We start from the raw sequence: 14,421 nt of genomic DNA, 5'->3' as shown, positions 1-14,421 counted from the left end.
TCTTACACATATGTAAACATTAAACTCAGGAAAGATATAAATCAGAAGGTGAAAGGTAAAATGATAAATCTAAAAAATATGGAAATATCTTGCCTGACGGCAGGATATAAATCTTTCCTTACTGGAGACAACACTTGCTTTTTGGCCCAGAAAGCACTAGCAGGCACCAGCGGAATCTGGAAATAGATTTTACTAGTTTTCCACATTTTCCTGCTTTTAAAGATTGGAACTGTTCTCTCCTTTGCCTTGCCAATATTTAAGATTTATGGCTCTTTGTTAAAATACCATTTAAGCAAATCCACTGCTTGGAGAGAAAGAAATATTTCTGAACTGAACCCGCCCAGGTGATGGGTAGAGTACATGTTAACAAACTTCTGCTTGTTTTTCTATTGTTAATCGTTCTTGTATTTTCAGGAGAGTGTCTCAACTAAGAAACTAAAAAGGGAAAGAAAAATAATTATGCGTTTTCCCTTACAAACACATATTCCAACAAATGATTTATATCTAGATCATATAAATACCTCTTAAAAATCAATGAGAAAAAGAAAAACCAATAGAAATATTAGCAAGACTGCAACCTGGGTGACAGAGTTGCAGTATGTTACAAGAGAGTATCCACATGGCCAATAAATATATGAAATGATGTTCAAAAGCAGACATTAAGGAAACGCAAAATGCAAATTAAAACCACAATGAGATAGATACCACTAGATAGCATCAGAATGCCTAAAATTAAAAGCCAATACAATGATTGCAAAGAACAGGAGCCAGAGCAACATAATTGCTGGTCTAAGGTTAGCACAACCACTTTTCAGACTGTTTGGCACCATCTTCCAAAGCTGAACACATGCATATCCTGTAACCCAACAATCCCACTCTTGGAATACACTCAATAGAAATTTGTACATATGTGAATCAAAAGACACCAAAATATTCATAGCAGCATTATTCATTAGACAAAAAACTGTTATCCATGTACATGTGAATAAACAAATTATACTATATTTACACTAATTAAATAGTATACGGCAATAAAAATCAAGACTATACATCATAAAAACATGGATGAGTTCCATAAACAATAGTGAGTAAGCAAATACAAGAATACACACTGTATTATTTCATTCTGTGGTGTTAGAAATCAGAATAATGATTATATCTGGAAGGAGAGAGGTATTTAGAAAGAGGATCAAGGAGGTTATTGAGGTGTTAGTAATGTTCTATTTTTTGATCTGGCTATTGGTTACAAGTATGCATTCACTTGTGTTATTTCATTGTGCAGCACTCTTGTGATTTGGGCAGTTTTCTGACTATATGCTTTATTATATTAATAAAGTATTACTGGTATAGTGTAGACAACAAGCATTCATTTAAAACATTAAATTAGGTATTGAGAGTACTATTAACAAGCATATTTGATAAAGATGATTTTCTCAATCATACCAGTTACGATAGATGCCAAGAAAATATGAAATGTAAACATTTTCCACCAAACGCTAGGAATAAGAATCTGTTCCCAACCAAAATAATGTTTTTTTGTGTGTGTCCCTGCTTGCCTGGGACTGAGGCATTCTTGGGATATTGGACTTTTAGCAAAGTCCCTGGCAAAGGCAAGCCTCACTTTGTCCCAAAGTTCCTCCTCAGTCCTATTAAAACAAATAAAAAATTAATACATCCAATCTGGCAACCTCTATCTGGACAATGATCATCCTATTAATGATCTGTTTAAATATCTTTAATGGTACCCTGCATTCTAAAAATAAATACAAAATCTAATGGCATTCAAAGTCCGCCTAGTCTTATTTCCTATTTGCACACTACCCATGTTACAGTCTGCAGCATAACTAGACAGTCTCTTGTTCCTGAAACATTTTATTCGTTGTCTGTGTTATCCTCTTCATCTGAAATACTCTATTATTTCCCCCCATTTAAATCCTAATTTGTTTCTTCAAACTTCACCATCATCACAAAATATTTCCTTATTTCTCCTAAACCAAATTAGTTCCTTAATTTCTCCCTCTTCTGAATTCTCATAGCATTTCATTTATGTGGCTCTCATGACAATCTCCACATTCTATTCAGCATTGCATTTATATATCTCTGTGTATCTCCCACACTGAACTGCAACCTCCTTGGGACACTGTTTTATCCACTTATATATCCCTAGAACATGTATCACAGTACCCATGCAGTAGAAAACCAAACGCTTGATAAAAGATGAGAGTTGTCATAAAAAACAGCTTCTGTATCCCTTCCAGAAAGTATTTGTCAAGCCAACTGAGAAAAATAACTCAGTTCCATTGCATTTTCCCTCCACTCTTTCTTTTATGCACCTTTTAAGTAAATAAATTTCCTTTGCTGAGGGATTCAATACTTTTCATATACCCTATATAACTGAACTGAAATTCAAGATAAAAGAACATAGACACAATTTCACATCATAATTCTTAGGTGGCTAGTCTGCTTTCTCAAGCTATCAAATGGTTTTCTTAACTAAACATACAAGTCTACCGATTTTTTCACTCTTACCTTCTAATTTAGCTAGAAGACTTGATTCAGTTTTATTCTTCAGGGTTATTGAATCAGTAGTAATAAGTTCAGAACTCTTTTCATCTGACACCAGAGGTTCCTTGAAATGGCTATTCTGAACGGACTACATGAAAAAGAAAATCAAATAAAGTCCCATAAATAGTAGTACTACTAATCTATCTTACTGTTCAATATACTAAAGTCTTATCTATACATAGATCGCTCATAAAATTTTCTATTATAATTTCATGTAGACTCACAAACCCCCAGCAAAAGTTAACTGCCTGAATTATTAATTAGAGAAATGGGAAGAGTCAAAACCATAAATCTGGCCAATTTGCTTTCAGTGGATGTATTAATCAATTGCTAAAATATATTTCACTTAAAGACAGAAAGGGTTAGAAAGTTTGAATTCAACATAGAGTATGCCTCATGACAAGAAAAAAGATTTAAGTATTTTGTTACTGTGATCGCTATTTTATCACCAAAAATAATAGTCAAAACTAATAACTGCATAACTTAAGACAGTAGTTACTCTAAATCCAGAGAGCAATCTTTTTGACACAATTATGCACTGTTCTCTAGGACAGCCAGGATTAGAAAAAATTAGTACTTAAAGCATAGATCATGAAAGAGGGAGGCATTACAAAGAACATAAAATTGAAAAGACCCACATCATGATGCCAGGGGTTTAACTCAATTATAATAGTACAACCACTAAAAATCACAGTGTACCAGAAACCAAAATTATTTCCTTTAAGTCCACACAAAGTTGCTCTGCCATGTCAGGAGGTCAGGATTGATTATTTATGTCCTCACCTCCGCCCGAACTCAATTTACTCTCTCACTTTTTTTTAAGATGTCTTACCAGAATCATACGATTAAACATAACAAAAAACAAAACTTGGGGGCAACAGCTCCCCCAGTCACGTATTCCCAAACCCAGGCCAACTATCTGCTTAAACACATACATAATAAATATTACTTCATGATTCTTAAGAGATTGTTGATCCTTACTCTACCACCTTAATCTTGGAGAAACACAGTCTAGGACTTCTGCACCAACTTCCCACTGGTAGTCCCACAGCTCTTGGGGTATGTGGAACGCTGTTGGAGATACATGAACTATTTATAAACCCTTTCCCCAGAAAAAGCTCCATGAATCCTGATCCTCCCAGATCAGGAACCCTTGCTTTATATAATGATATAGAATTAAAATACCTTTAAATTTCTCAATTCACAGGAATCATTTCCACTTGGTTTAGATCCGGGCACCAAATCTCGGCATTCTGATCTAGAGGTTTGTCTTTTACCCATGAAACAAAATAATTTTAACATTAAATTTGAAAAAAAAAATTTTTCAATGTATTTTTTCATCTCAAGTTGGATTTTTAATAATATACACACTTTTTATTGAAAAAAATCTCTTAAAAAGAAATTTTCTAAAGTGACATAATTCCAATACAAAAGTGACTTAGCTAACAAAATTACGTGCTGGGCAATGACAAAAGTGACACAGATAGGTGATCGCCTACTTCTTCATTATCTAATCAGTAACAATTGGAGTTAGGGTTAGACTGTGGGAAAGACAAAGTACACAGATGAAACTACATTTCCAATTACAAATAGCTAAAAGATAAGAACCAGGGTATAGCACTTCTGTGCACCTCCACAGTACCTAGCATTGTCTATTGATAACAGGAACCAAGAAAATGGCTGGAGCTTTTCTGTTTTTGTTTTTAATTTTTTGGAGCGGGAGAAAATCTCCTTTATTCTTGAGCTAGGTATTTGAAATAGAGATGAACAAGATGAAATCACAGTGATAAGACTTTAAAGCTTAACCTTGACAACCAAAATGTTCTTTTAATCTCAATATTTAGTCAAGTCTAAATATAATAGAAATGTAATTATAAAAGATACTAACTAAAAACAATCATTGTATTTCTAAAGTTTATTTGCAAAATGATTCTCTGGACTGTAAGGAGCCTTTTCCAATATAAATATTATAAATGTTGGTCAGAATTAAGAATAGGCCAAAATAACTCTCCTTTAGCTGAGCTAGATGCTACATTCCCATTTCTTAACAGGGAATAAGCAGGCAAATTGAGGGAAGGAGAACACACTGGATGTGATGAACAGTATTTCATCTATACCTAACCTGTCCCACTTCTTGAAGCACTAGACTCAAGCAAAAGAATAATCATCTTTCCCACTGACAGCGATTCTCCCCTTGAACTATCTGGAGCAAATATTTGTTCTCAGACCTCCTTCTACCCGTTATGGAGACTCTCAAACAAAACAGGAAGAGATTCTTAGCAGACAGCCTACCTTTAAGTGAGAAATCCTCAAATATCAGTCTTTTAAGCTTAATGTTGACTTAATATTTTTTCCTTTTAAAGCTCCTTTAATGAATATTTTTAATGAGTGAAAAAGCAAAACAAAGTTATTTTCTCCACTCATTCCTTTGTTCCTGACAACATTTAGAGACTCACTATCTTCTAAAACTGAACAAAAATTTAATCTTAATTACTATTACTCAGTAAAAGACTTTAAGACCATTCTGCCATCAGTCTTCACATATGGACAACAAATTTTAAAAATTAAAACTCAACATACCTTTTTATAAAACAAGGTACAACTGAATCATCTGTCTTCACATCACAATCTGGGCTACTTAGAAGGTTAACTGGGACTCTTCCAAATGGGCATGACTAAAAATATTTGAAAGATTAAATAACCAACTAGGAAATAAAGACTATCACCACCTTAATCAAGCAGATTGAAAGGAACTTACCTGTTTAGTTTTGTTAGTTTGTCTCAATGAATTCCGATAACCTATTTCTGCATCTTGTGGTGGCATGTTCTCTCTAAACAGAAAGAAAATACCAATTTTTCAAAGAACAATATTAATATGTATTTCTATTCTACTGCTAAACATTATCACACACATGAAAACATATATGTAGATACATGTAATTACATTAAAAAACACAGATGTACTTACATAGAAGATGAACATTTAAAAACTGTTTCCATTTCCTTACCCATATAAAAACCTGGCTTTAGTAGTCTGTCCTCTGGAATCACAACTGTTGTTCCTATTCTGTAAATGCCCAAGTGAACTGGAAAATGATTCTTGGGCAGTTAATACCGTAGATGCTGTAAAAATTTTGAAACTATGATTAAATTTATAAGAAATAAGATAAGTACAAAAAAGTGATCTTACAAATAAGAATATTTTAAAAGTCAATTCATAGGAAATACTTGTCCCCAAGTAAGATATGCAGACATGAAGATGATACCAAGATAATTATCTAACTACTTCTTCAAATTCTCTTAAATTATATAACTATTTCCCCAGGGTAAAAGCACATTCTCTATTTCCAAAAGCAAAAAAAAAAAAAATTCCCTTGCTTAGAGTTGTTTTTCATGTGTTAACGAAAGTTTAGTTAGCAAAAAAGACAAATTTGCACAGGGTTGTAGAGATTTTTTTACTTCTCAAAGTCTTACCTCCTTTACAATTTAATCTTAGACTTTAACCATTCTACATAAATAATATTTTTCTATAAAATATTGTCCCGAATCTTTATTTGAAGTACTACCTACCACAGGAAAGTATTAGTATACATTAATAGTTACCTGATAAATTCTTCTTTTCCTCCTCTGAAAGCAGCTGCTTTTTTTGGAGGTTTAAATTCCGTAGGGCAATTTCCAGCATTTCTAGTGGTACTGCTCCACGTTCTACAGCTTTTTGAAGAAGTTGTTTACTTTTTTTGACATTACCTAACAAAGCAAAAGATAATTGTCATTTTTAGGCAGTAATCTTTACCCACCACCCAGACCACCCAGATACGTATTCATCAGGACCTAGAAAAAAAAATCAAAAAGACTTAAGCAAAACTATTTATTCCAAGGCTCATGTACTTTATTTCATAGGCAAGTAAGCAATCTCTCACTTTTTATGCAGATAACCAACTCTCTTCTGATAACAATGCATACCAAATAGTTTCCTTGCAATATGTAGCTGACGTAATTTTGCATTAGTTTATCACCACTGTCCACTTTCAGAAGTAACAGAAGTGTAACAAAGCAGTTACCAAGAGGGGCCAGCAAAGGCCAATCACAACAGTTAGAAACAGGAGGGCGTTCTAGATGTTACAAAAGTGCCAAGAGCATCAGTCTCTTACAACATGCTATAATAAGTATCATTCATAAAGACATTTAGGTAAGGGAAGGATGACATCTTTTGTTAAAGAGCATCTTCCATCAAAAGGATTTTCAGGGAAAAACATAATAAATACAGATTAATCTTTAGCTGTCACACTCAGCTATACCAGCCTGAAAAAGAATACAGAATAACTGAAGAACTATCATAATTACCTTTCTGAGTATGGACAGATTACCAAAAAAATTGGTAAACTTACCCCTAGCATTTGACTTATAAATATTAAATGTATACATCACATATCTTACAGAATATTATCAACATTTATGGGAGCCATTGAGCTATGCTATGCACTTGGCACTTAGGGTATAAAAATGCTTAAGAGATGATCTCTAGCTTCTGGTAGTTTATAAATTTTTAAAAATATCTTTGATAGTGGTTATGTCTACATTTACTAAGTAGTGGTAGAATTTCATGTATTGTGTATTTAAGCACAAGAAAAGAGAGAAAGGCTTAGATTAGAATTAAGAAGCTTAATTAATCAGAGAGCTTAGTATTGAGATCAGAGATTTCTTTAAGAATCTGGTAAAAACTGAAATGTTCTCCATCCCTATAAAAATACACACACACCAGACTCTGCATAGGATTTCACGGATGTTGCATTATTTCCTGACAGCCAAGCCATCAACTGTGCTCAAAATAATCATAATTTGACCACACTGCATTACTGTGCAAGGCATTTGACCACACTGCATCACTGTGCATTACTACCACATTGCAGATAAAGTGGTACAGATAAAGTTTGTCTTTTTTACAGATAACTCGATTTGAGAGTTTCAGTATTTATGTGTTCTAAACATGTAAAATTTATGGTTGTTATTGGGAGGCCACAATACCTCAAGAAATTTTCAAGTAGAATGGAGAGAAAGAAGCCTTGCCAAATTTTCTCTAACAAGCAAGGAGGAATCCATTTTCCTAAAGGAGAAAGGGATAATAGTTCTAAAAAGTAACCTGATAGAGCAAAGGACATATTGGAGAAGACAATTACTAGGACTCAGAAATCATCTGAATGGGTAAAAATTCAGGGTTCTCAAATTATTTCTGAGTCATATAATTATTTTCTCCAGGCTCAATCCTGGGGAATACTCTCCAGTGACCAATCCCTGCTACGGAAACCATCATGGGGATTCTTCCAATAGTGTTAATATGTTTATCACTGGCATTAAATTGGATCACAGTTATAGCAGAAACAAGGCAGTGGGAGAATGGAAACACCTGGCCAAAGGGCAGACTGAGGGTGTATCCAAAGGCCCTGGAAAATGAGAAAAGACTAAGGAATGGCCAGGTTAAAAATGTCTTAGGAAGAGACTGTCTTGGTCCTACCCAAAAAAATCCAGACTATGAAGAACCAAGTGAGCAAGAAATAGTTTCTACAGCAGTTTACTTTTTTTATTTTAAAGAACTATCAATTAATGCTATACACACACACACACACACACACACACACATATATATATATAGTTTACTTGACCACCAAGTTACATAGCTACACTTTAATGTACATTTTGGTGCTATGAAACCATAGCATAAGAAAAGTTTAAGTAAGCTCTAGATATTTAAGCTCTAGCTTAAATATCTGATATCCTTCTTCCTACAAATACTCAGTGAAGCAGCTACTTTCCTTTAGATGTTTCCTGAATCTACCCAGTAGCACGTACACAATGTTCATGCTCATTTCCCTGGATTACTCTTTATACATGGAAAAGCTAGTATAACAGATATTCTCTGCATTTACGTTTAGGTGGCATTTTCCCCCCCATATTCTCATCTGATCAACTTTAATGCCTTTTGCCTCAAATTTCCACTTCATATATATGATTTAATATTAGGAAGTAAGTTGTAATAAGTTATCCTTTACTTAAAATTTGAATTTGACATTTTCAGATTACCTTGTGACAGTTCAAATTGTGCAAAAGAGATATGAACAAAAGCAAATTTCTTGCAGTTTGCTCTGGCCATTTGAAAGTAGTCACGTGCATCATCTGGCTCTTGAATACTGTAATAAAAGACCTGAGTCAAAATTTAAAAAAAGAACATAGCTACTTAAATTTGATAATGCTTCATTCAATTTTCCAAAAAACATGGGATATTGCTTTTTTCTGTGGATAAAAGTAAATACTAATAATTTATTTTAAAAAAATCTTTTTAGGCAGTTAAAATAAGTAAACTGTTGTGCAAATGTGCATAGAAAAGAGTTTACATTAGTCTCTTGTTAACTATAAGCAAAAGTATTTGGTAAAAAAATTAATATTTTCTCACAATACTGCCATGTTTTTTATTTTCTCTCTTTGCAATGTAGTTACATATTACGTAACATAGTTGAACACAGTTAAAATGCTAATACTTACGCTTTTAATTCAGCAAATCTCACTTGAATTCTAGCAAAACTCTCATTTTGGCCATATTTATCTGGGGGAAGCGCTTCAATTGCTTGACTGTAACGACCAATCAATTTATTTAAAAGAGCATCACTTAGCGGAACACTGTTTTTCTCCAGTTTGAGCAACAAACTCAACCAGTCCTCTGGGTTGTTTGCCATCATCATAATTTGGTTAACAGTTCCCGAGTTATCTAAATAAGGGGAACAAAATATATCACTAGAAAAGACATAAAACAAATGCCAAATTGCATTTTTCCTTCAAAATATAGTCAAACATTTGTACTGTCAGTATCAATGTACATAAAGTCCTTATAATACTTTTTAAAATTGTAAAAGTTCATATAAATATAAGTAATTTATTTATCGTATATTTATCTTTTATGAAGGTATACTTTATCCAAAAGCTATATATTTTGAAGGAAAGAAAAAATTTGAAAATAAGTGAGTTTTTTTGTAAGTAGCCTTTAAAAATTGTATGTAGTTTAAGAAAATTTTATGCTGTTGCAGGATAACTATAATTTTAGCATCCTATCTATCCATAGAAAACTAAATCTCTCCCACTACCACCTGTACTAATTAACTTAGAAAATTCTCCCATCAATGATTGATTCATTAAACTTACTGCTCCAGTCCTAACATAACCTTCTTTACAACCTTACCCATTCAACATTATCTCTGTATACCTCATACTTACTTGTAAAACCAAACCAGCTTTACAAAAAATAAACAAATGATATAATCATTTTCTTCTCTCCAAGTAACCTAAATTTCTCCTAGAGGCCCTGATAATTTCTTGGTCCAACAAACTCATAGTTACCATGGTCTAGACCTTTGGAATTTATAGGACCTCTCGTGACTGTCAGGTTTCTCTCTGTGGAACCCCAACCAACAGAAACAGCAAGAATAACCTTCAGACAAAATGTTCACACTGAAATGTACTTTTTACTTTCTTCAGTGTTAGTTTTTTAAAAAGATAACTTGAATGTCAGTCTTCTGTTCAGGATATTTTGGTTATTACTAAGCAATATTAAATTCAGATTTCCAGAGAAGCTATCATTCCTTCTATTAACTTCAGTCACTTTCAACAAAGCCTACATCTTTACTTTTATAAATAAAATTTGTTTCTACTTTCTACTAAAATATAGTGCATGCATAACTTTGCTTTGTCGTTTTAAATTTAATTTGGCCTGACCTTAATTTTCTATTTTTACCTCCTATTGCTTTCCTAAGAAATTAGTCTGTGAAATGTCTAAAAAACACACATTGCCATCTGTGGCTTTGCAGATGCATTCCTCATGCCTGAGTACCCTATTCTTCCTCTAATCAACAAATAAAACATTTGTGTTTTATCATGCTAGTATTCCTATGATGCCCAGCATGCATTACAATGTAGCATAGTGAATATATAAATTCTCATCTAGAAAGAAACTATGGTTTTAAGCATCTTTGAATCTTCCTCAGTACTTAAAATACTCAACTGCTTTGATGTACAACCTTTGTTAGCGACATAATTAAGCACAATTATACTCCATTAAGATTTTGCTTAACACTAAAACTATCATTTTCTAGGTTTTTTCAAAGTGAACAGTCAGCCACCATGATTAGATCACAGGTTCTTCCATTTACTTTCAATTCCTCATCTATTTAAAGGTAAGTATACATGTTACAAAATTATCCAAAGGTCACCATTCAAATGACCAACCATTTGAAATACAGTAAAGAATCAGGCTTCTGAGCTAATACTTTTAGAAGAGCTAAAGTATTAAACTCTGGGCATTTTCACCCATTAATCATTGTTCAATAAATGTTTAAGTGCCTACCTACCATGTGCCAGACACCATTCAAAGTTCTGTGGATATAACAGATAAAAACCCTGCCCTCATGTAGCCTGCATTCTAGTGGAGGAGAAAGACAATAAACACATGAGTAAATTATAAATAAAGTGATTAGTACTATTTCTTTACATTAGAGGATACCCAACAAACAGTTACTAACTTAAAAGAAAAGAAAAACTCACCTGTAGTATCAGCAGAAATTTTATTCAAGCTTAGTTCATCAGTAAGGTCTTCATTTTTAAACTTATTTTTAATGTCTCTCACTTTGTTCATTATGGAATCAATTGTCAATTCTCTGCCACTTAAATCCTCGGACTCCATTTCTAAGAAAAAAACTGAACTAGTCATAATTCCTACTTTAACTAGCATCAAAGAAAAAAATGCACTAGCTTTTTAGAACCCAGACGACTAAAGCATTCGTTTTGTGAACACATCTAAATGCAGCTATTACCAGGCTAGTATTAATGGAGGTAAGTGCACAACAACAAGGTACACATCTTTGTAATTTATTCAGCAAGGTTTCATAGGCCAAGTATACTCTTCCCCCAATATAACATCAATGACGTCACACTCTAGAAATCTGCAAATTTAGTGTCACTTAAAAAAAATACGATGGAGTGTTTGCTTGGATTCTGGTAGCGACATGCACATAAAGATTGCTTGGATTCTGGTAGTGACATAAAGAATTCGTTTGGCAATGGGAATAACAATTCCTTTATTCGCCTGCTCTGAGTAAATCTTCCAGTGCAAGTGCTTTCAAAGCAGAATATGAACATGATGGAGCTTTACTGATAATTAGGAAATCCGCAGGTTTATTTTTGTGCATATCTAGCAGAATCATGATTTGCTACCTTAATCTAACACTAAGAAACTACTGTACTGGTACTGAGCACTTGCTTATCTGCATGGTGGTGGTGTTTGTTCAATAAAGTGTCTGCAGTCTTATTGTTAATCGTATCTTTGTGACTCTCAAACACCAACTCAGTGTCACTGATAACAATGCCACCCCGTCTTCAGGTTTAACAATGAAAAAAAGTCATAAAGTTGCAGCAAGGTATCACTCCACCTCTTAAGTCAGGTTTGAAAGGTAACTGTCAGATCACGGCCACCCCCTTCTTTCCCAGTTCTAACCCGCAAAACAAGAGAGGCTGTCCTTTGGAAAACGATCTTGTGCGCAGGTACCCCACCACCCCTTCTTTCCAGCGTGGGCCACACCCACTTCTTACTTCCTCAACAAAACCTCCCGCATCACCCCCACCGGCCAGACCCGCTGAGGCAGCGAGACATCCCCTCCCCCTCCACCTCTTTTAGCCGCGTCGCATACCCGGCTCCGAGCTGCCCCCACCTCGCCCCACCCCTCACCGACCAGCGCTGACAATGAGCCCCTACACCGGCTGCGGCTGTTCCTCAGTGCGCCGGTGCGCCGGTGAGACAGAACTTACCTTCAGAAAGCTGCGCTGGGGAAATGAAAAGATGGAACCCAAACTCCTTTCCGCAAACACGTTTGAATTTCCCCGTCGCTATCACTACGGTCTCCTATTGGTCAATGCTAGCCACGTAGAAGCGTCAGTTGTGATTGGTTCGTGTGCGACGGGGGCCGCCCCTCCTCCTGCGCCAGGCGAGGCCCGCCCCGGAAGAGCCCGCGGCCCTGACCCCACCCGTGCGGCGACTTGGTTGGTAGGGTGCTGGCACTTCGCAGGCGTTCTCCGGACGCCGGTGGGCGGGCTTTCCTGGTCTTTCCAGTTTAACCAGGCCGAATTTTTGCCTGGGAGGTAGCCACTCCCGAGCAAACCTACCCAGTGAGAGGAATATAGGGGCGGGGACGGCTGCTCCTAGCATCAGGACCTAAAAGATGCACCTTGGGCCGGCCCTTTACTGAACCCACCGCCACCCTTCTCCTTCGTTTCCCGCGGTCCTCACAGCCTGGCTTAGAGAGGATGTGGCAAGAAAGGATCTTTCACTGAGCTACGTTCAGCCCTGCCGCCAGCTCAAGAATTTCAGTGCTTTTTATCCTTGAGCTTCCGCTTATGCCCTTCCATTATCCTTAAATTACTCCTCGCTCTGTCTTCAAGCCAAGACCCTCCCCCTTGTCAAAATTCTGCGCAGAACTCAAGCGCCCATCATGATTGCTCTGTCTGAAGTCGCCTTATCGGCCCCCCTCCCTCGAAGCCTGCCCCACTTAAGGGCTCAGGTGTCCTCAGGGGTAAAAACATCTCCCTAGTAATCTTCGCGGGTGCGAGGCTCTGCCGCTAAGTGGCTTTGTGGTCCAGGGCAACGGTTACTCCTCGTCTGCAAAACTAAAAGGGATGTGTCTGTTGTGCCAGCATTATGACATATATTCTGTGGTAGGACGGGTTGGTTTTGTGTTTGTATAGGAAACTAACTGCAGCTGTCACTTGTTAACTCCAAAGCTGTCCTTAGAACCCTCACATTCCCAGCTCTGGATAGCCACCCAGCTAGCATGAGAGCCCTTCTCAATCACTTAATGCATCTTTCTGTGTCAGCTAGCTAGTATTTCTGCTTCAGCAGAGCAAAATGACTTGCTGTACCATGGTTGGCTAATCACTTACCGTTGCACCATTGCATCTAATGCTTTTGCCTGGAAAGAGTTTATTATTCCTCCAATTCTCGTTGATCTGTTTGCGGCCTGATCTCAAAGCTTGCATTTTCCTGAAAATACTGTTGCTGGATGACCTCACCCTAACACTTCTTTCTGTACTCTCGTTTGGTGGTCTCTTCAGTCTTCTATCTTTAAATACCATCTATATGTTGATGGCTCCCAAATGTGTATCACTAGCTGAGCTCTCCTCAACTCCATACTCAGATATCCACTGCCTACTTATTAACATCTTCACTTACATGTCTCATACGCATCTTGAACTCAACATGTCCAAAACCAAGCCCCTGATCTTCCTACCCAAACCTGTTTTTTTTTACAAAATCTATAAAAGACAAATTCATTGTCTTAAATTTTTTAGCCCCAAAACCTTTGTGTCATCCCTGATCCCTTATGTAATTCATAAGCAGATTGAGTCAGGGCTGGCACAAGAGATTCCTGGACTCCTACCAGTTCTCCCCACCTCCACTGCCACCACTTTAGACCAAGGCACCTGCATCACTTACCTGATGTTACCTGCAGTAGCCTCCTGGCTGGTCTCCCTGCTTCTGCCCTTGCCTCACCTCAATTTATTCTCTGACATAGCAAAGTCATCTTAAATCAGATTATGTCACTACTTTGCTCAAAACCCTTCAGTGCTCCCTTTCTAGCTCGGAATAAAATCAAAAGTCCTTATGATGGTCTGTGACTATTGAGCACTTGAGTATGTCTAGTTCAACTGGGAACTGAATTTTTAAATCAATTAACCTTAACTGATTAATTAAATTTAGATTTAAATTTGAAAACTGATATCTAATGGGATTATTTTTAAACTTTTTAAAGTAATTTTTTTTGC

At 36.1% G+C, this 14,421-nt stretch overlaps 1 protein-coding gene across 2 annotated transcripts in view; it reads right to left on the bottom strand.

Annotated features, from left to right (window-relative positions):
• The window catches only part of TTK (TTK protein kinase), a 38,610-nt gene extending 25,362 nt beyond the window's left edge, over window positions 1-13,248 (bottom strand). Inside the window, exons 1-10 of one of the 2 annotated variants that reach the window (XM_024248923.3) lie at window positions 12,412-13,248; window positions 11,152-11,292; window positions 9,103-9,325; window positions 8,644-8,750; window positions 6,169-6,312; window positions 5,574-5,688; window positions 5,324-5,396; window positions 5,146-5,240; window positions 3,751-3,835; window positions 2,530-2,653 (exon numbers count right to left, since the gene is read on the bottom strand). In XM_024248923.3, coding sequence (XP_024104691.3) covers window positions 2,530-2,653; window positions 3,751-3,835; window positions 5,146-5,240; window positions 5,324-5,396; window positions 5,574-5,688; window positions 6,169-6,312; window positions 8,644-8,750; window positions 9,103-9,325; window positions 11,152-11,290 — 1,105 coding nt within the window. In that variant the 5' untranslated portion in view covers window positions 11,291-11,292; window positions 12,412-13,248. The remainder of the gene's footprint in view (window positions 1-2,529; window positions 2,654-3,750; window positions 3,836-5,145; window positions 5,241-5,323; window positions 5,397-5,573; window positions 5,689-6,168; window positions 6,313-8,643; window positions 8,751-9,102; window positions 9,326-11,151; window positions 11,293-12,411) is intronic. The other variant, XM_024248924.3, reaches the window with a different exon arrangement.
• Between the last annotated feature and the right edge of the window lie 1,173 nt (window positions 13,249-14,421).

This window comes from Pongo abelii, chromosome 5 (assembly GCF_028885655.2).
Source record: "Pongo abelii isolate AG06213 chromosome 5, NHGRI_mPonAbe1-v2.0_pri, whole genome shotgun sequence".
In the NCBI taxonomy this organism is placed as follows: Eukaryota; Metazoa; Chordata; class Mammalia; order Primates; family Hominidae; genus Pongo; species Pongo abelii.
Note: the sequence above shows the minus strand (reverse complement) of the source record. Positions and strands in the feature narration are given on the sequence as shown.